At 43.2% G+C, this 27,109-nt stretch overlaps 2 protein-coding genes across 7 annotated transcripts in view; both read right to left on the minus strand.

The window, feature by feature from the left end:
- LOC104318082 (transducin-like enhancer protein 1) overlaps positions 1-8,087 on the minus strand; it is an 84,079-nt gene extending 75,992 nt beyond the window's left edge. For 3 of the 5 annotated variants that reach the window (XM_069776158.1, XM_069776156.1, XM_069776159.1), the window contains exons 1-4: positions 6,660-8,087; positions 5,796-5,896; positions 4,083-4,146; positions 3,945-3,989 (exon numbers count right to left, since the gene is read on the minus strand). In XM_069776158.1, the coding sequence (XP_069632259.1) occupies positions 3,945-3,989; positions 4,083-4,146; positions 5,796-5,896; positions 6,660-6,683 (234 nt within the window). In that variant the 5' untranslated portion in view covers positions 6,684-8,087. The remainder of the gene's footprint in view (positions 1-3,944; positions 3,990-4,082; positions 4,147-5,795; positions 5,897-6,659) is intronic. The other 2 variants (XM_069776155.1, XM_069776157.1) reach the window with 2 other exon arrangements.
- The window catches only part of FRMD3 (FERM domain containing 3), a 261,212-nt gene that overhangs the window by 148,208 nt on the left and 85,895 nt on the right, over positions 1-27,109 (minus strand). The gene's annotated exons all lie outside the window — the stretch shown is intronic.

A 27,109-nucleotide genomic window follows, 5' to 3' on the forward strand; every position in this document is an offset into this window, starting at 1 on the left:
CCTTAAGGATTCATGAAGTTTTTCGTTCCAATAATTAAAATGCAAGCAGGAAAAAAAGAAAAAAAGAATTAATTTGTCTTTAAATCCTCTTCAACAGCACAGCCATCCTACTCAGCAGCTGTAGAGAGCTAACTAAGCTCCTTAATTCTCTTCTATTTAACCCACTCCTGAAGACTGATGTTATAATGAGATACCAGTAGAAGATTCTGTCCTTTGCCATAGAGCACTGGAAATGATTCCATAAAACAGTCCAGGCTAAACCAGACATTTAACTCTTGTACAACTGGTTAACATAATGCAGTCTGGGAGCTTCTATACTTTTCTACAAGGGGCAAGGCACTGAATGACAGGTCTGCCTCCAGGCAGGTCACAGAGATCACAGTAACCCACCCAAAGAGAAGGAAACCTAGCTGTCACTGTGGGGATAGCAGAAATCCACATAACTAGTAGTTTATATAGTCTGTCAGATGGTTCAGCAGTGATGAATTTTTCTTTCGTTGGCTGCCTGCCACTGAACAAAAGCTAATCTTGCACCTAAACAATCTAGGCATTAAACGCACAGGAAGCCTTTATCTTCTGACTTATGACATAAGATGACAGAGCGAGCTTGTGAAAACAAAGAGGCCCTGCCCTAACAGTCAAGGGCAGCAACCCTTTAAGTACAGTGACATTTTTAACACCCAACCAACTCTACATCTTGGCACTAGCAGTTGATGCATCTGCTTTGCCAGGCATAGATGTCACAGTGGGGAAAATCTGTCTTGGACAGTATAACACAGAAGAGAAACTTAAGACCTCACAAAATGTCCTTATTCATTCTGTCTTCTTGACACATGTGAAAACAGTATCTGAATCAAGTGCTTCTATCCTAAATGAATCCTCAGGTGCTTGTTTCTGTTTCAGGTATGCAAAACTTAGTAGCTATTCACCTTAAAATAATTTCTCTGAAAACAGTGTAAGAATCCACACACAACACCCTCTTAAGAACTAACCTTTGAAATTCTTAAAAAAAAAAAAAAAGAAAAAATAAAAAACCACACAGACACAAGAAAAAAAAACAAACAACAAACAAACAAACCCACAAACCAGCCACAAATGTGCCAAAAAAGATTATTTCCTGACCACTGTTCAGCCAGCAGGTTGAAATGCAGCAGCAGCACCTCAATTTAAGCACACAGTTATGCAATTAAACACTGCAAAGTGTGAAAGCTAAAGTTGTGAAGGAAGCCTTACTGTGGCCATTTCCGGACTCAAATGCAACATAGTCAAGTGGAAAGCTCTGCAGGACAGCTGTTTGTGTACAAGAAGTTCACCTCAACTGAGTTCATTTATTGCAACTTTCAAGTCCTGACTTTATGTTTTAGTCAAATTATAATACATTACCAAGTTAAATGAAGAGAGAAGTGCTGATGCAACTGTATCAGTACCAGAAGTTGACCCTTTCATATGCAGGCAAACTGCAACTATTTCATTTTATCAAAGTGACTCTACCTTAACAGTGATGTATGCACCGCGCTGCATAAACACTGCTGCAGTTTAATTTTTTGTTTTTTCAATCAGCAGCCCAAGCACTCTGAAGGGCTTCACACAGAGTGACTGCAGCATCCACATAAGAGGCAGGCCTTAAAAATGTTAAAGCTTGTTCAGTGGAAGTTTCCCCATCACTGCATTTTTCAGTAACAAAGATGTTGTCAGAAATGACAATTTTTCGTGTCCCCTGATGATGCCTTGCTAGCATTTGGTTATAAGCCATAAAGCAGGAATAATTTCAGCCTGTCAGGAGTCTAGCTAATGCCCAGTTTCCCCCTAGAGAGAATTCCTGTCAAATGTAATGAGAGCTCCAAAGGCCCTCTCTACAACATAATGAGCACTTAGGCCATGCTGGTGATCAGCCAGCAAAAAGCATCAATTTGAGCCTGGCTACACCCTTGGGGCTAGACGTCACCAGTTTTAATAAGAATTATGATTACTATCTGCCAAAAGCCTCCTCAGAACTTATCGTTAGCGGTGGAAATTCAGAAGAATGTCATTGGTAGGTTTCTTTGTTTCCTGTAATCTAAGACCACCTACATACTGAACTGTAACACCATTTGGCATCCTCATCGCAAGCACCTAAATCAAGAGTCTTTAACATGAAGGTGCTACCATTATTGGAAATTAGAATTACTTAACATGTAAAAGCATAGTATCTGAGACTTATATCCAGGGAAATATATTTATGCCTTCAAAAGCATATTCTTTTCTTAAGACAATACACAGAGCAAGTGTGCTCTACTCTCCCTGGCTAGAACCGACACAGGTATAATGCTCTGTCATAAATCTTAAAAGCTTCCGAAGTATCACTGCCTACTGGGCATGTAATTATAGTTGCCATACATACAGAACATTAAACCCTTGCCATACACAGATGTTAAGGTCAAAATAGAAACCTCAGTTCTGACACTCTTTAATCTTGTGGGCTTAACTGATTTTATCTAAAGTTAATTCCTAGTACTTTTACTGAATTTACACGTTCCCTTCAAATATCTTCTGAAAACAAGATCCATTTTGCACCAAATGAGGCTCCTATATGGATGTTGGCTTCCTCACAGGTTAGTGTGCCAAAAAATGTTGTTTAGGAGAAGGAAAAAAAAACCCAAACCCCAAAAAACCACCAAGCAAACAAACAAACAAAAAACCCACAAGGAGGAAGTCTCCAAATCACAAGCCCTGGAAAAGTCACCTCACAGAAAAAGTGACACTCTGCTAAGAGACAAGAAAGACGACTAATGCAGCTACAGTACAGAACCAAATCAAACACTACTCTAGTTGTTCTATCTACCTATTTGGTGCATTACTTTAGAAAAAAATGAGGTTGTCATAATAGTTCTTTGTTTACCAACGCTTTGGATTCAAACAAGTGTATCTCTAAAAAACAAGAGAATACCTACCCAGCTTTGCAGACAGAAGGTTATCATGGAATTACAGTATTGCCTCATCAAATGTAATATTTTTAGGGGAAAACAAAAGAAAAAAATAATCAAAGAGTTCAGAGTTACAAAAGCAAAATTCTACTCTGCAATTCACTTGCTTAATGAAAGTCTTTGAATATACCGAAGATCCGAAGCCTGAACTAATCAATTTCTTCGCTGTGCCCTAGCCGGTCAGCCATGCTCTTTAATTTAATGAAACAAGAGTTTTAGATGAAATAGCACATACACATCAAGAAGGAATTGTATTGTTGCACTTTGAAATGTGTCCAACTGTGCAACTTCATCTAATGATAATTTTTTTTAGGAGGCCATCGATTTCTGAAAGACTTATTGTACCAGCATCTTGATGAAAAAGTGAATGTCAGCATATCTACAGAATACTTACACCCTGCCATTAATGCTTTATTTGGCAGACAATGACTACTCAATTGAGGGTCCTCCGGGCTGAGCTATCATTTAGCTTTTCTTCTCTTATGAGGTCCTTAGTGTCTTGTTCCAGTTCAATACTCTTTTTATTCACCATTATAGTGGCTATAAGTGTGAATTTTATGGGAACTGGCAAACTCATAGTCATAACTAGAGCTTTCCAAGTCACTAATCTTCTCATGCCTTTAAATGGCAAGGATTTGAGCAACTATCACTACATACGCTACACACACACAAGACCAGTTCTACATATCAAAGGCTCTACCACTAACAAAATAAAACCACATAACGCACTGAATTACATTTTTGAAACCACAGACACAAGACGTTTCTATTTTTGCCAACGTCTTTCAGGACCAGTACCAAGAAAGCCTTGTCGCTCAACCTAATCTATGCCTCATCTGACAGCAGGTAGGCAAAGGTTTACTAATCACAGCCTATTGATTCAGACACACGATACAGTTATCCAAACATAAACAGAACAGCTACATTTAAATGCACTAGACAGACTGCAGATTTTGTGGTTTAGAAAACAAGATGCCTTACCTGTTTGTGCATTTCAATGTTTAATCCATACGACATTTCATAATACTGCAAATAAAGGAGCATACATTATTTTCTTATGATGGCTTACATTGTATTAGGGGCTATTTACTGAAATAAAGAAAAACCACATATACTTACCATCACATAGTGCCTCTGCATTTCTGTCTTTTCGCTTGCCAGTTTCTCACATTCCAATTTAAGGCTACAAAATAGATCACACTTTAATGTAACTTATGTAATTTGTTTTGACATCTACTCACTTTACTTGTATTTTGACAGTAGCAGCTAATTAAAAAAAAACTCATAAACGAACATGCAGATACAGAGAGCAAGACTTAATTCGTACTTTAAATACAAAGGCCGAACAGGAAATTTAAGAGGTATTTCATAGGTGCTGTATGAGACCCAAACTGTTTCTGGAACCCAAATGTATCCAATCTTTATACTTTGACAAAGACCTGCTATGAAGTGCTAGAACTTTCAAGCTGTAAGAGGATCTGAATTTCTCCAAAGTACTTCTCAGTAGTAAAATAGAGGTATTTCTTTGCATAGGACATTTAGTAAATTACTGTCAAGTAACACCACTCATGTTTACAATTACAACTTGAGCATGTCTATAATTCTTAACCTTAAGTACACTGTAGCTCATGTTATCCTGCCCACAGCTTGAAAGTCAGTAACTTTGACTATTACTTAAGAGCAAATTTGTTTTCTATTTTCATTTTCATAAATGACAAGAAGTTGTATTTGGTACTTGCATATCTCATCACTAACAACAATTTAATTCTGACTATTTTCACTGAGGGCAAATGCCTCAACATTCCCTTTGTTCTCTGGCAAAATGATTTTTTTTTTTTAAATGACACTAGTAAGCAGCCTAGGAAACAGTTAGTGTGTAAGCCAGCATTTTTCACTTACTGCTGCGATACAGGATGCTTATAGTTTACACTGCATTTCTAGAGCAATAAGTGGCTTAAATAAGTTAACAATTTTAGGTAACACTAAGACTACAGTAACACAGGTAAGAAAGAGAAAGCCTAATGAAAACCAAGCGATTTCTAACTGGGAATCCTGCAAAGCTTTTATTCCTATCCAGATCTTGCAGGTGCACACAAGTACAAAATCAAGGAAGATTAACACCCCTTAACTCCAATTGTCCTCTGTACACAAGAGCCCACACCCTAAATCTCTGTAGGGACCTCAGCAGCAAGCAGAAACGCAACAAAAACGTCTGAAGGACAGCACAGCAGTCAGAAACGCATGCCACGGCTTCAGTTGATTCACGTCAACTTTGTGTTAGTACTGCCGTACTTGCGTGCTTTAACAACCCTTCTCGGCTCTTTAAGCATCGCACGCTGGCATTTTATTAATCTTTGCATTAACACCACACACAAATGAGCAAACATGAGAATTAGCCTCCTTAATGCTCTGTGAACAGAATTAGCGCAGCTCTTCTCTCGACATACTTAAAAAAAAAAAAATCCTCCATATAAGGATCCCTAACACATACCGGGTTTTTTTTTAAACGCACCCGAGCGCCGAAGCGCTCCAGCTTCGACATCACCACCCTTTCGCAACTGCCCGGGCAGCAGCACACCGGCAGGAGGACCCGCGCCGGGCAGGGCTGCCTTCATCCCGAGCGCCCCGTCCTCCGGGCGCCCCGCCACCCTGCTCCTCCCGCCCTGCCCTCACCAAACTGGCCGGCAAAGGCCGGCGGTGCCGGGTCCCGCGGCGGGGCTCAGCCGCGACGCCGCACGCCACCGCCTGGACGCCGCCGTCCAGTGCAGCCCCCCGCGCCCGGCCGGGGACGGGGCAACGACCCCGGCCCCGAGGCGTCCCGCCGGCGCTCACCTGTGGTACTGCGCCTGGAGGAACTGGAACTCCTCCTTGATGCGGTCCAGCGACTCCGGGATGGTGAATTTGAAAGGCTGGCCCGCAGCCTGGTGCGGGGTCTGGCGCGGCGGCGGCCGGCACGGGAGAGAGAGGCACGTTCAGAGACAGCGCGGCCGCCCCGCGGGGACAGGGGGGACGGGGACTGGGCCGGGGGGGGGGGGGGGGGGGCGGCGGCGCTGCCCGCCGCGGCCGGGCCGGAGGGAAGCAGGGAGGGAGGCGAGGAGGGAGAGCCCGGCCCGGCCCGGCCGCCACCGCCCCGGGGCGCTGCGCACTTGTTACCCACCTTCCCGTCCCTCATCTGCTGGGGGGGGGGGGCGAGGCTAACCGCGCTCCGGGAGCCGCTCCGGCCCCGACCCACCCGCTCCTGCCGCCGCCGTCTACACGAAAGCGGGGCGTGCCGGCTCCTCCCCGCCGACCCCCGCCGCGGGGGCACGGCCGGCCCCGGCCCGGGCGCGGCACTCGGCGGGGAGGGGGATGCTGCCCGGCCCGGCGGCGACCCCCCCCCGCCCGCCCCGCCGTCATTCCCAAGGCAAACAAGTTGCCCACGAAACAAAAGAGGTCGGGGGAGGGGACGCGCCCCCTCCCCGGCCGCGCCGGCAGGCAGGATGCGCCGCTCCTGCCAGGAGGGGACAAACTCGGGAGGGCGCCCGCCCGCCCGCCCCCCCCCCCCCGCTCCCAGCGGGGGGGGGGGAGAGCCGGGGGTGCGCCCCGGCGGGGCAGAGCCGGCAGCGGGGAGCCGCCCGGACCGCCCAGCCCCCGCCCCGCTCCCCCGCCAACCCCGCGCCCCCACCCCCGCGGAGCGGCGGCCCGGGCCGTACTTACGGGGTGCCGGCTCTGGGGGAACATGGCTCCGGCCGCGGCGGGACTCCCTCGCAGCGCGGTTCTCGCGGCGAGCCCCCCCGCCCTGCCCCGGCTTCACACCCGGGGCGCCGAGGGGGGGCAGGAGCGGCGACACCCGCCGGCCGCCTTCCCTCGGCCGCCGCGGGCAGGAGCGGGGCGAGGCGCCGCTCAGTGCCCCCGCCGCGGGGACATCCTCCGCCCCGCGGCGTCCTTTGTTGCTGCTGTTCCGGGGAGGGCCGGGGGTGCCCGGGGGAGGCGGACGGGCCGCGCTCGGGACGCTCACCGCCGCTCCGCGCTCCTTCGGCGGCGCTCCTGCCGGCGGGCGGCGCCCGCAGCGCCCGGGCGCGGCGGGACGGGACGGGACCCGACGGGGCGGAGGGGGCGGGGGGGGGAAGAGCCGGGGGGGTGGCCACGGCCGCCCGGCCGCTCTGCCAGCGAATAAACCCCCTCTCGGTCTCGCAAGTTGCCGATGCAATTGTAAGGCCGGAAACCCCGGGCGGAGGCGACTCCTCTCCCCACTTCTGCCTCTTGCCAAGAGGGGAAAATCCAGCCGGAGGAAGCGGGACGCGGTGTCAGCGGCGGGACCGTCGCAAGCCGGAGGGGCGAGAGAAAGTCTCCAGGGAGGGCCGCGCTGCTCCCGGGCGTCGGCGGAGGGGCCGGGTCATCGGCAAGATACGGAGCGATGAACAAGGGAGGAAGGCGGGAGGAGGAGGAAGGGGGCGAGGGGGGGCTCTGCACAGCCGGCCCCGATCGGAGCAGCTCCAGTAGCACATGCACGAAACGCAGGAGGGCAGAGGAGGGGGAACCACACACGCAGCAGAGACTCTTCCGTTAGTTGCAGAGAGGTCCCTAGGACAAAAGAAAAACAAACCCCCTCAAAATGCCCGCTGGCCCGACCGGCCAAGCCGCCCGCCCCGTCGGGGGGTTGGGGGGGTGTTAAAAAAAAGGAAAAGAAAAAAAAAAAAAAAAAGAAGCGTCCGTATCGGGGCTAAGCCAGAGGGGAAGCTCCTTCGTGCACCAGCACCGCTGCAGCCTCCTCCGGGCGGGCGCGCATCGGGGAGCTGCGCGTCTCACCAGAGCCCCCCGAGCGCGGTACATCGCGGTAGCGGCGGCGGCGGCAGGAGCAGCATCCTCATCCTCATCCTCCCCCTCCTCCGCGCCGCCCCACCGCTCCTCGCCGAGCCGGGATGAAGTTCTCCCCGGCTGAAAAATCCGGACCCGAGCGGCCGGGTACGCCGCCGGCCGCCGTTCCGCCTCCCCTCCGCGCCGGCCGCGGGAGAGGGGCGGCAGGGGCGGCCCCGCGGGAGGCGCTCGGCGGGACGGGTGCGCGGCCGTGGCCGAGCGGGACGCGCTGTGCTCGCCCGCGCCGCTTACATTAGCACGCGGTTTCACACTCCGCCAGCTAACCAGCCGCCCGGCCCCGCCCACGCCGCCGAGCCCCGACGGGCGTGGGGAGGGGGGCCGCGGCCGCCGCCCAATCGCCGGCCCCGGCGCCAACGTGGGGCCGTGACGCGGACCGGCGCCGCGGGCCAATAGAGAGAGCTCGAGTCCCGCCGCCTCTCCGCCTTTCGCTGGGAACCGTTTCTGGCGGAGCGGCAGGAGCTCTCCGAGCTGGCCAATAGGAGGGCGCGGGGCGCGCGGAGCCGCGGGGAGGAGGGGAAGGTCGGTAGGAAGGCGAGCGGAGAGGCTGAGCTGTCAATCAAAGTAACGTGGGGCTCGCGGGCGGCAGCGGCAGGCGGGGCCGCCGGCGTCCCCCGCGCCCCCCGCGCGCGGCGCCTGCGCGCGCCCCTGGCCCGCGCCGGCGGCTCCGGAGCGGCGCGGCCCCGCTCCGCTTCCCCGGGCGCGCCGCGGTGGTTTGGCCTTTTTTTTTTTTTTTTTTTTTTTTTTCTTTTCCTCTATCCATCCGCTGCTAGCGCGGCCGCTACCGCCCGGCGCGGGGCTAGAACTGGCCCCGCGGCGGGCCGTGCGGGAGCGGGCCGGCGGCGCGCCTTCCGCCCGCGGGAGGCCTCTTCGGCGAGGGGCTCCGTGGGGACGGAGCGGCTCACCCGGCGGCGGGGCTCACCCGCGGCGGGGCAGCTTCTCTGCGCCCTGCGTGCGCACAGGCCCGCCTCCGCCCTCCCCGGCCGCTCGCTGCAGGGAGGGACGGGCAAGGCGGCCGCGCGAAGGAGCCGCGGCCCGCCCGGGGCCCGGCCCTAAGCGCTCGGGGGAGAGGCTGGACTCGTCCCCTCCGGCCCGTAAATCCGCCTTGTAACTGAGGCGGGCGAGCGGGGCGCCTTCCCCCGTCCCGGCCGCGTCATGGTGCCGGTGCGCGCCGTGGCACCTGCGGACTGCTCTCGGCCGTGCCGAAAGTACCTTAAAGAAGGACGAAACCCCCCGCTTGCTTGCGCGACTCGGGTGTGAACCCGGCTGAAAGGCCGGTGAGAGCGACCAGGCGGAAGGCGCCCTTGGGGGAGAGTGGGCTTTTCCGTGGGAGGGGTCTGCCAGAGGAAAGCTGTCGAGGACTTGGCCGCTGTACGTGGTTTATAGGCCCGCTTGATGCAGATGAGGGTCAAACAGATTCCACAGACTCTGTGCGTGACTGCTGAGATGACAAATGGTGACACAGCTCGCAGCGGGAAGTACCCTCTGTTAACAACCGCCTTATTCGTAGCAGAACCACGCGATAGAGTGTGAAATACTGGTACCTTTGGACTTGAAACAATGCCTTAAGACATATTTATGCTGTTAGTATACTGGTATACTACATAAAAAGAGGCCTTGAAATGCTGGATCGCATCATTTAAACACAGTAAGGGTAATTTTACAATTTGCATTTTCTTACAATTCCCCATTAATGTTTATTAGATACATTTATTTAGGCTTGTATTACGCTTCATCTTGTATCCTAAAAGAGGAGCAGCTGATGTTTAAAATTTGATACGTTGCAGTATCAAGATACGGCTTTACTCATTCAGAGCGCTGATTTCCATACTACATTATTCCCAGTTTTACACAGAAGCGACCAAAGGAAAATAAAATGAAGCTCCCTCAGTCTTCCGCAGTGAAGTTTGGACTTCATTCTGGGACTACAGAGTTTTGATACTGAAACAAGATGCTTGTACGTCTCTCTGCGTCTGTCTGCGTGCATGCATATGTGTACATGTAATAGTGTCTCTACTATACATAAGTATGCATCCCTATACATATGCGTGTGTGCTCATATTTATATATGTGCAGATGTCTTTGGGAAGACATAAATAAATGTGAGGACTTTTAATGGAGTTTTTTAAGAGATGAGGCAAAATACCCTTGATAGTGACCTTTGATAGATTGTGGTTCACAGGACGGGACTGTAAACTTGTCCAGTGTTTCGTGTGCGTAAGTAAAGCTAAAAATCTTGCATTCGGTTCCCAGCTCTTCCCTTGTAGACTTGGACAAGCCAACTCACTGCTCTGTGCATGGCATTGGAAAGCTTAATTAATTAATGGTTATAAAGTACTTAGATCTTCAGATGAAAGATGCCATAAAAATGCAAGCTATTATTATATACTTTGTGTGTGTACCTAGTAGCTATGGAGTCTGTAATAACGTAACACATAACTTTGGTTGTACTTCGCTTAACCTGCTGGCACAAGTTGTTAATGAGATATTAACAGATATGACATTAAAACAACACTATGTTTTGGAACATAAACAAAAGCTTTTTCTTTTTTTTTAGCTTACTCGCCTACAGGAAAGATGAAGTGTCTTGTAACCTTTATTTGTCATCATTAAAATGTCCAAGGCATGTTTTAACAGAAACAGAAAAACTCTATTTTCCTGATTTTTTTTTTTTTTTAACAAGTGCTTTTAACCTACTGAGATTCTGGAATCAGACACTTAAGGACATTTTGAATCTTCTCCATTATAATCAAGATAGAAGAGCTGTAAAAGCAGTAGCAGAATCACATGTGATGATTTTTTTTTTTTCCCAACTGAGAGCCACTGACATTACATAATATGGACAATAACCAACATGATCTGATATTTAACTAGTTTATAATTCGTGATCATTGGCTGATTAGAGCATAAAAATTTCCTTTTTGTTAGATGTGTATAAATCTGGATTAATCCCAGAAAACTGAACATTCTCTTTCCATGGAAATACTTACTACACCACTGAAAGACAGGCCAAAGTATGGCTAAGCATGTTGTAAAGAGCTGTATTCAACTCAAGGTAGTATTTTATACCAGATCGTTACGTCACAATACTGTATGTACTCTACACAATTCTCAAACTGGATTAAAAATAATTGTGTTTAAACCTTTGTCTCATGTTTTAAAAATACAATGAAAATACTGCCTTCAGTATTAACCCGCCCCAAACCATTCTGTTTAATCATCCATTCGACTCTGCTGTTTGAAATCAATTGTTTTTCACTGTAAGCATTTTAATGTATTGTTCCTACCTCGTATAGCAAAGGGCCTAATCCTGCATTGACTATGTACTGAAAACTGACAGTGAAAGCAGTTGGAGCTTTGAGTCAAAAAAAGCAGTATTGGATCCAAAATGTAGTTTGAATATACTGAAAGGGTTTCAGATGTAGCATCTGTTCTTTAGAGAAATGACGTATTGTGTGATGTTCTGTTTACCATACTGTTTATATTTTCTTCCTTTACTGTTAACAGTACTATTTACAAGCAGTATTTTTTAACTTCCCACAAACTGGCACATCTAATAAAAATGTTACTGATGTTAATCACTAGGAGTTTGCTGCAGGTGGGTGGGAAACAATTTAGCAAATTTGTGATTTATCCCACTGTTCTACTACCTGTGTAGTGAGAGCAAATCAGTGGAGGAAGCAATTATAAAATTCAATAGATTTTATGCTTTCAAAGTTTTAGATTGAGAGATCATTGGAGTTTCAACTGAAAGAGAAACAGAGTATGTTTAAAAATTATGTATAAGTGCATGGGGGAGGGGAGGGTGTTTTTTGGTTTGTTTTTTTGTTTTTGTTTTTTTTTTACCTGCACGGTGGCACAGGTGGACTGAAGAAAAAAATAGTATCTGAGTCATACAGTGGATGTGACTACCTATACAGCTGTGAGAATAATAATTATTATGAGCGCATGCAAAACAATATCACTTTTAAAACATTTCTTTATTTATGAAGTGCAAATGATGTGAGGAGGGTAAAGCAATTACATTTCTAATTATTCGCTATCTTTTGGCTAATAGCCATTGCATATCCTCTTTGTAATTTGATTTCTTTTTAATTAGTAGCTTCCCTTGTAGGCAAGAATGTTCAAAAACTTGCACTAGGTCATTTTACCATCATGACTGTATTCCCTTCCCCCATTCTTTCACCCTTAAAAATTCCCCGAGTTGAATTAAAAAAAAAGTCAGTAGCAGATCGTGCAGCAGTAAAACCTCAAATAAAATCAAATCCAAAGATTCCCTTGTGGTTTCACACAATATGGTAAAATTAGAGATTGCAGGAAACCGACAAAATTAAACTGGGAACGTTTGAAGAGAAATGCCCAGGCTTTATGAAAATGACACATTGACTGTCCAGTGTGTTTTTTTATCGACAATTTCTTTGTTGAGGCATAGATCAAAGAAACCTGCATATGTTTTCATTTTGTTCTAAGTCTAACTACAAAATTACATCCAGATGTTTAATAGGCATTCTGTTGGTTATTCTGCATTGATTAGGTATGTTGGTACTGTTTGCTTACAAGTGTAGCCGGATCATTAGCTAATGCAAAGAAATGTTTGTAGCGAGTTGCTAATTAGGTCTTTTGGAAACTCTCCATACTCAGGAACAATTTGTACAGTGGCCAGAAAAACTTGCGGTACTTGAGAAGTCGCTTTCCCTTCTGCGTCTGGGAAAAAACAGTCAGTCGCTTTCCCTAATCTTCTTTTGCCTACAGGGATTGCAGCTTGATCCCAATGGGTTGAAGTGCAAATAAATTAGGAAGAGACCACACACACGCACGTGCGCATGCACACACACACTCCCCCCCCCCACCCCCCCCACCCCAATCTGCTCTTTCAGTCAAAATCAGTTGTACAATCTTACAAAAAGCTAACCAAAATGGAGTGTTTAAAACTAAAATGTGTTAAATTCTCAACCTTCATGTTATCAAATACACAGCATTTTTGAGCATACTTTAGAGACAGATGGGGAAGCCCTTTATGATAAATGAGTGTACTTGAATTCATTACTGTGGTACTTATAATTAAAGTAGCTCTTTCACAACTTCACTACTTCTGCAGGGTACTTCAAGACAAAGCTTAGAGGAAGTGTATACATGGATGACGGAGGGGTGAAAAAGGCACAGTAGAACTTTAATCTCCTGTGTTTTGTTAAGTCTAAAAGGGGGTCAGAGATATTACCTGTTTACAATAATGTCAGAGAAATTGTTGTAGACTTCATGGCTCTGGCTTGATAACCTTCTAGGTGCAATGTCACCTTTCAAAAGATGCTTGACAATGTCAGTGACCTTTCTAATAAAGACCACCTGCCTGTATATCACACTTCGGTCTGTCGCAGAATGAGGTCTCCACCACAGGAGATGACAGCAGAAGGAGCAATGTGTGTCTATTTTGTACAGTAAATGGGGACACATGCTCATACCAGCTCCCTGATCCTGTCATCACACACATGACTAAGTTTACTCCTGGAAATAGTCTCTTCAAAGTCAATGGCAATACTTGCATGAGAAAGGATATCTCTGTGTTAGACTTCACCAGATCATGGCCGTGCCTACAGAATGCATAGGTTGTGTGTGACATACATATGCAAAACACATGTGTTTTTACCAGTGAGGCTACTAAAGTGTAGAAGACTGGGTTTTATCCCCTTTTCGGGGAGTTACCTAAAAGGGAAGGGTGTCACAGAAGTACAATTAACCATTTCACTTCAGTGGACTAGTTGTGGTACACTATTTTTCCTTGACTTGCAAAATCCTAAAACTTTTCCAGCTTGTTTTGGTTGCCCATATATTGTCTTTTGGCACGTATATTGTCTTTTGGCACGTATATTGTCTTTTGTCATGAGTAGTAGATTTTTATTTATTTATTTATTTATTTTCCCTAAGCTGTCAATAACTTCTTAGAAAAAGTCTACAGATCACCAAAGACCCTTAGACTTAAAACCACAGGGGAAATAGCATTGAGACAAATGGTCTTGTGGAAATGTTGCCTCCACAACATGTGTTGAAATGAGTGAAGGAAGTTTCATCTTGGAAAGAAAGGGATTATCTGAGAGGGAGAGATGGCTCCAAGGGCACTGGCATTTCAGGGTTAGGAACAAAAACTGCTTGCTGCTGCAAAGGTACATGAAGCCCTGTCCTTTACCCTAATATCTGTTCTCTGTGTATGAAAGCAAAAGCCTTGAGGAATCTTGTAAGTACAGATGTGATACTGAAATACTGTGTACAAAATCATGACTCTCTGTCAGCCAATAGGAATTAGGTTCAACTGGAAGCTGGCTGGAGTTCGGCAGCTGTTTCTCTAATACTTCTGCCTCCCAGTTCTTCAGAATTTGAGTTCTTGCCTACACTGAGGTTATAAACCCCATATGAGCTGCTCTCATACCAACCTTCTACTCCAGACCTCAGATTTCAGTCTGGTGGAGTCTAGATGAGAGCAGATTGTGCTGTCCTGCTGACTCTTCATAATGTGGATGCTGTAATGCACTGGCATGCTACGGCTGCAACATCTGTGGAGATGCTCTTCCAGCACTGGTGGCACAGAGGCACTAGGTCTGTTTCCAACATTCCCCATGCCGTAAAAGCTCTGGGCTCCCATATTCTTGAGGGAATGGATTTACCAATATGTCTTTTAGGATCCAATGGGAAGTGGAGAGATTATGAGAAAGAAGCTGCTGGACCGGAATAGTGGTGAGGAGGAGAACTGGGGAGAGGCAAAGGAATCATACGGAGAGGGAACATTTCAGTACCAATGTGATGCAATTCTTAACAAATATGGAAATTTATTTAGAAAAACACCATTGAACTTCAGGCAAGATTGCAAACAGTTACAGTTGCTTACAGTACAAAAAGAAAGTAATTAAATGTCTCAGTCATCCAGCACTGTCCACTTCTCTGTTTTTCTTCCCACTCTGAACTTACTCCCCTTCCACTGCTTTCAATGCAGGTGTCTCAGTTTATATCCTGGAGGGCTAATATGTAATGACAACTGTGATTATTAATAGAGCATATCCATCCTCCAAAATATGAAATCATAAATTCCATAGTTTGACATACACGTAGAACTATCACTAATATGGATCATCTACTCAGCCCTCAAGTGGATGTTCAAATGAAACATCCCATCAAAAAGATGTCTACATGTCTTGCAACTATTGATCTTTTCTGGTATACTGGTATGCTTGTAGTCAGTGGCATCATCCAGTATAAAATTGCTATAAAGAAGAGGAAAAATAGATCCACCTCATGCAATTCCACTTACACATTACTGCCTCTAAAATACCAATAAACTTTCTACCATGGAAAACCACATGACATGATTACACAGACAGTAGAGTAACCATGCACCAGTATTCTAGATATCTGAATATTTAGCAGTTAGAAAGCATGATGAAGAGTTAAGATTAATACTGCTTGTTGAGGAGAGAGCAGCCAAAGTCACCAAAAGGACATTTTTTGTGAAAACAGAACCCTAATGAATATGGTATAGATGGGATGTTGTATGCCGAATTGCTTGGCTGGGGACATGGTTGCGTGGGGTTCCCCCCCCCCCCCTTTTTTTTTTTGTTGGTGTTTTGCACAACGATTTGCCATCAATCCACCTGAGCTCAAAAGCAATGACAAATATGCACATACCCATAATTTACCATTATAAATTCAACAGTTGATAGTAAGTTATTTTCTGTCCAGCCTTTCACATTTTCTGCTGTAGCTTTACTATCTGTTAATGGGCTTATGCATACTCAGGTGCTCAGCGTCTGAGTTAAGTAGCATCCATGCAGGAGAAAATCTCCATGTTACATGACCCCAGAGCATAGCTCAGGAGAATGTCTATGCCCTAAAATTGGCAGTAGTTTGTACTTTGGGAACAGACTGGATCGCATAAGTGAAATCATTATTTCTTCATTAATTTTGCAATAAAATAGTTTGCAAATCTCACCAATGCAAACAATGAAAAGCAGGGAGTAAGGAGCACAAGGCATACAGATGTGCATATACACCAGTTAGCATAATTGTACATTGGATTAATGTTCTCATATTGCCCATATGGACAGATAACAGTTAAAAGCCAGTATTATGCTTTTGAATTAAGGTCTTTCACTTAAATGAAAGAGATATATGATTAGTCTTCCGAAGGTGGTTCAATACAAGAGCACTTTTACCAGTCCTCTTCATATCTCCAAGTGAGATATCCTTGAAAGACAAGAACAGTATTTGGAGATTTGTAGAAAGCCATTGGTTGTGTAGACCATAATTAATGAGGTCCTATGAAGTCAGGCACTTTTTCTGAAAACATTCTATTGGTCATAACATACCGACAATACTTAATTTTTTTTCTTTCTGTTGGTTTGTTGGGTTTTTTTCCAGATTTTGCTTTTAGCTCAACAAAGCTGGGGAATATTTGTCTAACAAAAGGAGGAGGTGGGTAAGCATTTAGAGATATTTTCTACATGCATTTTGCATGGCAAATTCTGCAGTCTTGCAGAACAATTCAGAATATGGCATTTAATTTTCAAGAGAAATGTACTACCTGCAGTGAAGGGCAGCTACTTCACTGCAACACCTCTAAAAGAGTGGAGGTATTTCATTCATTTAATTAATATGGTAAAGCTTCATCAATTTTGTTTTTATTTACATCCTTTTCTTAGGAGCTTGATCTTGCCTGTGCTTCTTATAAATTGTGGTATGTCTGAACATAGATAGACACCTGAACATCTATCACAATTTGTCATTTAAGTAAGTAGATATTTTTATTTTGAAACCACATGTTCTAGTTTGAATTAGAGGGTTGTACAGTTTCATCTCTTAGACTGCCAATTCCACTGGAAAAAAAAAAAGCAAATAAAAGTAGGGAGAAAAAACAAATCACAGGTCACGTGTCAACTTTAGGTCTGTCCTAGGCTGAGATACTATGGAAATAGAAAAGGCCATGTTCTAAACCAGTTTTCTTTAAGTGGTTTACATAGGGCTTCTACTGAACTGGCCAGATGGTGCAGACAATGTCACACATGTTTTTAAATAATTTTTGAATATCAGTTGGTTCTCTCTGAACTAGCCAGCCAAACCACAAGACAACTTCTGAATCCTCAATTGAGCAAAACTCCCACAAGCAAATTGCTCAACAAAGCCTGGCATATTTTGCCCCTGTGTTTGAAAACAATAGGAATGGGAAGCCTATTTCCCGACTTGTTTCTATCCCAAGCTGTGAGACACCTCGCAGAAGGCACTGGGAGGGGAACAGGTCCTGTACAGAAGAAGGGGTATAGCACTGGGATGGTTGTCTTCTAATGGTTTCCCTTGAATGTGAGCTGCCAGCTGCAGCACAGCCATGAACCTGGTCTCCTTTTCTTTGCCCCACACACCACCCTACCTTGTTTAATATCATAAATCAAGCTGATGTGCGTCCCCATTCCCTGGGTCATAAAGCATGACAGACTTTCAATGCATGAGGTACAGGGCTAACTATAGGAATACCAACTGTGTAAGTATCTTTCTCTATGCATTCAGCAGGTCCCATTCACTTCAGTTGGGGTAGGATTTCATCTCAGGTACCTGACATGTCTAGTAAAATACACTGAATGTCCTAAGATACACTGAGTTTTCCTGCTTGGGGTATGTAAGGAGAGAGAAAAGCAACCAACCAGAATCACCTATCTTAATTTAATTTTGAAACATAGCTTTCTTCCCAAGAAATCTGTGCAACTGCAGAAATGTTGCTGTGTATAGTTTGCAGAATTTTACTGTAGGGAATATTTGTCCCTCTTTGTCCACTCTTTCATATTTTAAGTTCTCTCATAATTTTGCTGCCCTGTATGAATGCTGCCTTCTTTTGCCTGCAAAGGACATCTGGGACTTGTTACTTGCACAGAGAAGTGCTAGAGTATAGTTTATCTGGAACACAGTACTAGAAAGTATTTTATCAGCAGCTGTTGAGTTCAGAAAAAAAAATGTCTTTCTCTAGATAGCCTTCTATCACATTTTTTATTTTGTTCCTTTTTATTCCACAGAATTTTTAACTTCTAGTGGGAATGTAGTGGAACTTTAAAAATAGAAATCTTCAAATCAATCAGCTTATTATGCTGGCAGTCCCCTGGAACATTGTTATATCATTGCAAGAAGTTGAAACTCCACAGTAAATCTCCAGTAAAAGCAAAGAACACATTTATCTGAGTAATAAGTATTTGAAAAGCATGAGACAGTGGAAAATAAAGCTTAATTCATTTTTAAGTGCTACTTTAGATATTTGCTTTGCTGGATTATTCTTTTTTTCATTGAAAACATTTGGGAAACCATTACATGAAGTCTTGGGCCTAGTTAGATATTTTCTTAATGAGTGGAAGACTATTACAAAAAAGCTAGACTGGTAGCACCTGGCCCAAGTCAGAAAGGTTATTCTTTTATGGAAGAGGGACTGTATTGCCTTAAGCCTCTGATTGAACTCCATTTTCTATCTAGTATGTGACTATTAGTTGCCCACTCATGAATAAGATGTATCACTTCTAAAGTGTTACTTGAATGAAAAAATGAGTGTTATGCTTTCCCAATTTTTCTGGAAAACCACAATTTTATAAGCATGCTGTACAGGTGAAATAATAGCAAAAATGTATAAATGTTATTCCCATCTTTCTCTTACACCACCTAAGAAAAAATGGAGATTCAGAGGCACTGTTTAGGGCACTAAGTGTGGAATATACTAAATGATATACTAAAGCTTGCATGATACAGGGTATAATTTTGTGTTTCTTGATTGTTTTGAAAAAAAAGAGAGGGATGTTCTTCAGTAAATCAAGAAGTTATTTAGGCATGCATACATATAAATTGGTAATATACATATATATACACACATACACATATATATACACAACAGCAGAAAGTAGCAAGTGATCCATTCAATTGCCAGGCAGGCCATTCAGTGAACGCAAAGGGTTGGGAAGAGAGAACCTGATCCAGAAGTGTAAAACTTTCAGTTCGTGCCATGATTAATTGAAAGTCAAACCAAAGTAACATCACCTTTTTTTTTTTTTTTGCTATCCCTGTTCCAAATGATTATTCAAAATGAATACAGAATGCTTAAAAATGTCCCTGTTAAAGCATCAGATGCCAGGGAATGCTGTTGTCTTCTGCTTTCATCATTTTATACCTTCTGTTCCTAAGTATAAATGGCAAACTGCAACTGGCACCTGGGAAAGTGTTAAAACATACTGAAAGTATTGGAGTGATGTTGATAAATGCAAACAGCCTGCCTGAAGGAATACCACCTTCATTTAGATCATCTGTTTTCAAATGTGTGTATCTGTGAAAACAGACATATTAATGTAGCTTTTACCACCAAATCGATACTTGGAGAATAATTTAAATGAAATCATAAATATCTGTTGATAGCTTAAGAAGAAAAAAAGCTCCTTAAGATAATTCTGTAGTTAAGAGTCAAAAAGACCTTAGCTTTTTATCACATGATGAAAAATTGTGAAAAATTCTTCTTGCAGTGTAAGAGTTGCTGTTTCTTTTTTTATCCCAAAGTTTTATACAAAAATAAGACAGAGTATATTTTTCTCTTGTTAGTAAAGAATATGATTTTATTAAATGCAAACTCAGCTGTAAAAGTGCCACCATATTGACTGATTCAAAGTTGTGCTTTAGATTATTTTGTTTTATTTTTGCACTTTCCTTTCAAGCCAATCTGTCCTTTTCTGGGGCAATATTCTTCATTCAGAATGGATTTAACATTCACATTTTTAAATATGAGAATATGTTGTTCAACTTTTTCTCTCCCTCCATATGCACACATGTGCACACTCACATGCATTTATATGTTAACACGAGCAAATACAATGCTAATCAAAAGATGTTTCATGATTGTGGAGATGGAAAGCCACTGGGATTTGTGATCAATGTATGCGGAACAGAAGAAATTATAAAAAGTATTTGACTGTGTCCTTGTGGAAAGGATATTCTAGCTGATATATATGCTTGGTCCTTCAGCTTATTAGATGGAGACTGACATGACATTTTACATCTATAGATAGGAAGCAAACAAGCTGTGAACTTATCTTCATCCTTGTGTCTGGTTAAAGGAGAGCATGAGAATAGATGTACCTTTCAGCTGCATACAAAGGGAAAACTGTGAGACCATGTAGCTAGCTTGTGTATGGTTCACACTGGGTCTGGTAGGCAAGAGAGAAGTGACTGTCTGCTGTACTCAGTACCAGACTGAGATTTCAGTATAGTGGAGAATGACATATTAGAGCTCATATGGGATGGTGATATGTCTATATTTCCTCTGTTAATTTAAAACTCTCAGATACTGTTTTTAGAATACATGATGCTTTTTCTGAGATGACACTTCTGTTCCACGCACCATTCCCTCATTTCCTGTTTGCATTACTACTGCTGCCTACTGGTGAGAGGGGGGAAAAGAAGTGTCTTGCAAGGCTGCACAGCATTCCAATGGGACATGCTCAAAAGTTATGCCTTGCTCTCCAGCTGCGGTACAACAAAATGAAAGAGTCAGTGGTTCATTAGCGGAATCCAGCAACTTCCACTGTGGCGTACTCCTCTGGTTTTATGAAGGAACCCTAGAACCAGTCAACTGTGCAATTCCTGTGCTACTTCATGTATACAGTCGTGTTGGTTTGGTCACACAAAAGCACTGCTAGGTGGGGGTTTTTGTTTGGGTTTTTTTTTTGTTTGGTTGTTTTTTTAACATGCTAAGTAACACCCTCAGGTTTCAAAGTAAAACCAGCAGCAATTATGAAACCCTGTTTCATCCAATCTTGTAATTCCAGATTGGAAAAAATCTTTGGCTTGATGTCTAACCTATTTACTTTAAGGGAAGTGTGAATGTTTCTGTGAAGCAAGAAAAAAAAATTAGTCAAAGAATTTTTTTCAGTATATTAAAAATATTCTAATTCGAAATTTTGTTTTTGTCAGTGTAGATCAAAGAGTCTGTTGTGTTACCACTTAAAACTTATCTTGTACTTAAATCTGCTGAATATTCATGTGCCAGAAGTATTTAAGAAAGAGGATTTAGTCAAGTGGAGTTATTAATCATTTTGTTGCAAGTAGGTCGGGCCCAGTCATTTCCCTGCTTGTTGTAAACCCAGCCTTTTATCCATGGGTATCTGAAGGACTGAGGGGTTTCTGTTGCTGACGATAGGGCTGGTTATGTGTCTAATGATTGTTTTCATTTCAGTAAGGACTTGCAGGTCCTGCTAGAGCTTGCTGCTAAAAGACCTCCCTTTTTAGTTTTAAAGGAAGAAGTCTGTATTTTGGAAATGAAGTACCAGTGTTCCAGTTACAATATTGTAAGTGTTGAATGTTATTAAAGGGAAGCAATCACATGAGTAAGATTGGGTTTTATCCCTTTTGATTTTTCTTTTTACCAAAAAGAAATCACATAGAATTTAAATTTAGGGCTGTATCTTTGGCAATTAGAATACTTTAAAAATGTTAGCTAAAAAAGTAACTACTTCTTTTAAAGTATTTTTTAATAACTGCTTTGGAGTATTTTGCAAAGTGCCTAGGTTTTAACTTTACCAGGAACAGAGGATAGGGTTAAGAACACTAAAAAATAAGTAATGCATATTTAATTTTTTTCTTTCGTGTCATCAGAGGTGAGCTTTTAGGGAAGAGAAACAAAAATCCATGTGACCAAACTGTTCTTCACAAACCCTATTTAAGATTCTGCTTCAAAATTTATAGGTCTATGCTCATAGCAGCTTTGGAAAAGAAGATTTAAAATGGAATAGGAAGCATGCTAAAATACGGTAAAGAGGTGCAGTTCAGAACCTGCTTTGCAATTACTTCCAGTGTCCATGGTACCTCACATAGAGCTCGTTATCAACCACGTGCTGGGTAGTTTGGTGGGAACTAGTCCTTTGAGCTTTTCTGCAAGGAAAAAAGCTTTTATGATGGGATGTAGTTTTGCAGTACACTGACTTAACTTGTGAGGGTTAAGGGGTACTTAAGGGTACCCTTAAGGGTACCCCTCACTTAAGGGTGAGGTAGTTCAACCCATTGCAATGGGGAATTAGCTGGAATAACCACAAAACAACCTTGAAGAACTGAAGAAATGTGACTGGGTAATGATGTTGTATATGAAAATAATTTCCAAAGAGCACACTCAGACCTCCACTGGAAAAAAAAAATAACACAAAACCCGGTCAAAACATTGAATTTTTTGTTTGGCATTTACAGTAGCTGACATACAGGAACAGCATCCCTACTTTACTGATCAATTCAAACTACTAGAATGACAGCAGCACAACACAATAATGTGCCAACATGAAAGAGGAGCAACAGAAGCCATTACAGACCTTGCCTTACCTTTCCATCCAATATCAGGGTAGCCAGTAGATACAACAGCAAGAGGAGAAGCTTGCTTTTTCAAAACAAACTAGCATCTGCTTTCCTTTTCAAGGAACACTGCCTGTGGTTCCCTTCTCCTTGTGTCACAGAGGGTGCTGTTATCAGATACTTGGACTTGATAGCAGCATAACAACACTTTCTGATGTGGAAAGGTCCTTTACAGGTCCTTCTGTACTGCCACAATTTTCTTCTACTTCTTAAAAAATTTTGGGTGTGTAGTCAGATATGGTCATGTAGATACCTCACTTCTTTTCCTTTTGGTTTTTATTTGTTTGTTTGTTTTCATCAAATATTTCCTTTGAGATTTTAGGCAGAAATTGAAGACAGAAAAAAGGTGCAAGTGAAGAAATAGTAAAAGACAGCTGATGTACCCAGAGATACAGCAACAAAGCTAATATGAGAAGAAAGAACTCCAGGCATCATGGATGACATCTTTGTGCTCTTATATATCTAGATCTAACAGAGCTGAGGTAACTGCAAAAGGAAGGAGCCACATCAGCAGACACACAGATTTCATGCTAGCAACTCCATGCTACATTGATAATGTGTGGTCTTAAGCCATGTTTTCTTTCTGGTGGAGTTTCTCCCAATCTTTAGCCAAAAAGAACTTTAAAACAGTCTTTTGTGGGAAGTCAGAGCAATTTGGGGAATATAAGCAGACATTTCTATACAGAGTGCATGGTTTGGTTTATGTGTACTAAAAAGCTCTCTTTTAAACGACAAAAATTATAGAAAGTATGAAAAATCAATCTATGTTTTAAATCAAATATATGTTGCACTTCCTCAGAAACAGCAAGTCACAGGCATTCCTAGAGGTTTATATGTATATTTGAAATAATAAAGTTCATTTAAAGTGGGTATGATTCTCTTTATGCTGTTGTTCAGGCCCTGCATTATTTAACAAAGGCAATGTCTAGAATATTTTTTTTATTATTATCCATTTTACAAGCATTGACTCAGGTTTCTCAAACCTATGAATGAAGCTTAGTGGGAATTGATAAGCCTTGCTTAAATAAGAAAGAAATCTAATGGCTCTGAGTTGCTGTTATGTGGTAGAAGTCAGACTCAATTATCTTTCAATTCTACAATTCTCTATCCACCAAGACACTGTTTCGAACCTCTACCAGGTGTCCTTTTTAATTTAGATTCTCACATCTGAAATCCAGCATAGTAAGGAAAAGCAAAGAGCTAGTCTGTCCTGAAGGAAGTCTGACTCTTTCTAATGGGAAAAAATACCTCTCTGTCAATCATGGATGAGATTTCCTCAGGACTGAGACCTACATTTTTATAGTACCCTCAACTGGAATTAGTAGATCAATCAACAAATGGTCACAGCTTTCAGTATTCAATGACCTTGACTGCACTTCCTGGCATATTACTGCTATTACTTTAAATTTACTTCCTTGTCCTTCAGAAATCAACTATTTTGGTTCTTTTTATAAAAAACCAATGCCTTGTAATAGAAATGCAGGTGCATCCAAATTGCTTGAAAGAAGAGACATTCAATTTCTGCATCTTTTAATGTAATGTCATTGCTTCTTTATAACTTATTCCCACTATACCTACCAATCAGCAGATTTGTACATTATGGGGTTGAATGCACTTACAATTTAAAACTTACATTTAAAAATATCATTTTTCCTAAAGGCAAATAATTTTTTAATTAAAATGATCAGGTAAACTTTTCAGAAATTTTGATGTTCCCTTTGAGTCATTTGGTGTTTGTTCCATGCAAGCATCATTGCTACACATCAATATGTAGAAATACCCAGGAAGGACTTACTAGCACTGAAAAGTCACAACTTTTGGTGTGCAGTAGCCCAAGAAGGGCATTAACTGTTGAAAGATCTATAGCCTTTCATGGGCTAAGTCTTCTGGAAATAAATATTTTGTTTGGAAGCACAGGTTACTTCCATATCTTCCATATCTCCTTGAAGGACTTTTTGCCACTATTTAAGGCTTCCAGTTGAAAAGAAGAGCCACTTCCTTTAACCTTGAAAAAAACCCCTCCTTTTTTTTCTTACTATGAGAGGAGCAAAGCTTTAAGAAGTGACAAAAGAAAGAGTAAATTAAGGTATTTATGAGATAGCACACCATGTTTGTTTTGTAGCATGATGTATTCTGTCTGACTCAGAATGACAGATGCCCTTGGGAGTCTATAAATTTAAAAGCGAGTTAAATAACTTTGGCAAGTGAAAACATCACTTTATTCCAATATGTCACCAGATGTATCTTCTGTCATACTGATAGAGTCTCTAGACTCTAATCACTGAAGAAGGGGTTTTACCATAGTGTTATGTCCCTTTCTGTAACAGTTGGTTTTGCCTGCTAATATGTATAGGATTCCAGAAGACCATAAAAAATGCTATATAACTATTCACCCACTAAGAACCTAAAGCAGCATCTGGGTGGTCCTATAAAGGATCCCACTTCTGCAGGACTCTTCAGTAATCATACTTCCCTGTTTCAGGCCCCTAGGAGGCAGACCCCTGTAAGAATTTCAAAGCAGTCAAGAAAGGGGGCTATACAAAATAAAATGCATTCCTAAAATCCATAGATATTTGGTTGCTGACTGGGCAAGGTGAGGCACATGGCTTCCATTTCTGTAGGCCTTGCCTGTTAGGTGGAAGGACCCCCTTAAGAAGACTTAGAAGGGTTTGTACAGAGAGGGCAAGCAAGTCCCAAAGACAGACTGTGCGGGCAGGCCTGAAAAAGAAGAAATGCAACAGTAAAGTTTCTGGTGTAACAACAAAATAAAAAGTAATGGAGAAGCTGCTCATACTTCTGGGGAATTTAGGAGCAGCATGAAGCCACAGAGCCTGCACTCAGGCACATGGCCTGCAGACAAATAACCTTGGTTTCTTGTGGTAGATCTGTGAGATTAGAACTACTGGGCAAGGGGATCGGGTGCACCCTCAGTAAGTTTGCAGATGACACCAAGTTGGGAGGGAGGGTTGATCTGCTCAAGGGCAGGAAGGGTCTACGGAGAGATCTGGACAGGCTGGATTGATGGGCCAAGGCCAATTGTATGAAGTTCAACAAGGCCAAGTGCCAGGTCCTGCACTTGGGTCACAACAACCCCATGCAGCGCTACAGGCTTGTGGAGGAGCGGCTGGAAAGCTGCCCAGCAGAGAAAGACCTGGGGGTGCTGGTTGGCAGCCGGCTGAATGTGAGCCAGCAGTGTGCCCAGGTGGCCAAGGCGGCCAGTAGGACCCTGGCCTGCACCAGGACTAGTGTGGCCAGCAGGACGAGGGAAGTGATCGTCACCCTGTACTCGGCACTGGTGAGGCCGCACTTCGAGTCCTGTGTTCAGTTTTGGGCCCCTGACTACAGGAAAAACATTGAGGTGCTGGAGCGTGTTCAGAGAAGGGCAACAAAGCTGGTGAGGGGCCTGGAGCATAAGTCTTATGAGGAGCGGCTGAGGGAACTGGGGTTGTTTAGCCTGAAGAAGAGGAGGCTGAGGGGAGACCTTATTGCTCTCTACAACTACCTGAAAGGAGGTTGTAGCGAGGTGGGTGTTGGTCTTTTCCACAAGTACCAAGTGATAGGACAAGAGGAAATGGCCTCAAGGTGCACCAGGGGAGGTTTAGATTGGATATGAGGAAAAATGTCTTCACTGAAAAGGTTGTCAGGCATTGGAACAGGCTGCCCAGGGAAGTGGTTGAGTCACTATCCCTGGAGGTATTTAAAAGATGCGTAGATGTGGTGCTTAGGGACATGGTTCAGTGGTGGACTTGGCAGTGCCTGGTTAACAGTTGGACTTGATGATCTTAAAGGTCTTTTCCAACCTAAATGACTCTATGATTCTATTCTATGGTTCTACTGCTTTTAGAGCTCACTAGAAAACTTCCAGTGGAACAGCATTTAATCTAAAAATGCTGATTCTGCAAAATAAAAAGATTCTGTGAGAACATGTTGTCTCTGTTCTAAGGTTGAGCGAGTGGATGCCAGGCAGACAGGTAGTCCAGGATTACTGCTGGGTGGGGCAAAATGTTATGCAGAAGTTCAAGCTAGGTGAAAAACAGAATTTCCAGTTTGTGGCTAAGATTCCTTGATCTATGGAGCTTAAGGTGCATCTTTCCCTTGAAACGAGAGTGTGTTGCACACTTTGTGACAAAATATTCCACAAAATACTTCCTAAAACACACACAAAAAAAGGTGAGAACAAATTTATGTTCTGTTCAATATTCATTTCTCTCAGTCAATGATTAACAGAATCTCTGCAAAAGGCTTCCAGTGGAATTCCTTCCCTCAGAGTGTCCTTTTGTAGGTATCTCCATGGAAAGAAAACCTATTCGTTTTCCTCTCTGGATTAATTCCATGCCTGCCACAGTTAGTGACAGAATACTGTACTAAGTAACCACTGAGGAATCAGGCCTTCAGTAGGTTAAAGCAGATACAGTACATATAAGGTAGTTTTCAAACATTGACAGAAGCTATTTAGATGAAAAAGATTAAACTTTAATTGTACGTATTATGGACTAATGTTAACACATTCCATATTACATATCAGCACTAGTTTGATAAGGAAGCAAGCACAAATCTCTGGTAATCCGGTTCAACTGATTTCAACAATTAATAAATCATATCATGGTGAGTTTAAATTGTAAAATAGCTTCTTTGGAGGTTTAGTGCCTGAAAATTCTGGCCCAAATTCTTGGTTGGTGCATGGGAAGTGATTATATTTCACTTAAAAGAGAAGTGTCCATCAGTAGGCAAGCAGGCAGATGTATGCCACTGCAAAACCAGGAGCATGGACTCCATTCCTTTTTAACCAGCAACTCAGCTGTAAGGATCTGTTCTATTAGCTAGACTATCAACTTTTATCCTTTGTTTGTGGAATGTGTAATGTGCTGTTTAAATAGAATATTTTGTTTCAGATTTTCAGG

Source organism: Haliaeetus albicilla, chromosome Z (assembly GCF_947461875.1).
Source record: "Haliaeetus albicilla chromosome Z, bHalAlb1.1, whole genome shotgun sequence".
Lineage (NCBI taxonomy): Eukaryota > Metazoa > Chordata > Aves > Accipitriformes > Accipitridae > Haliaeetus > Haliaeetus albicilla.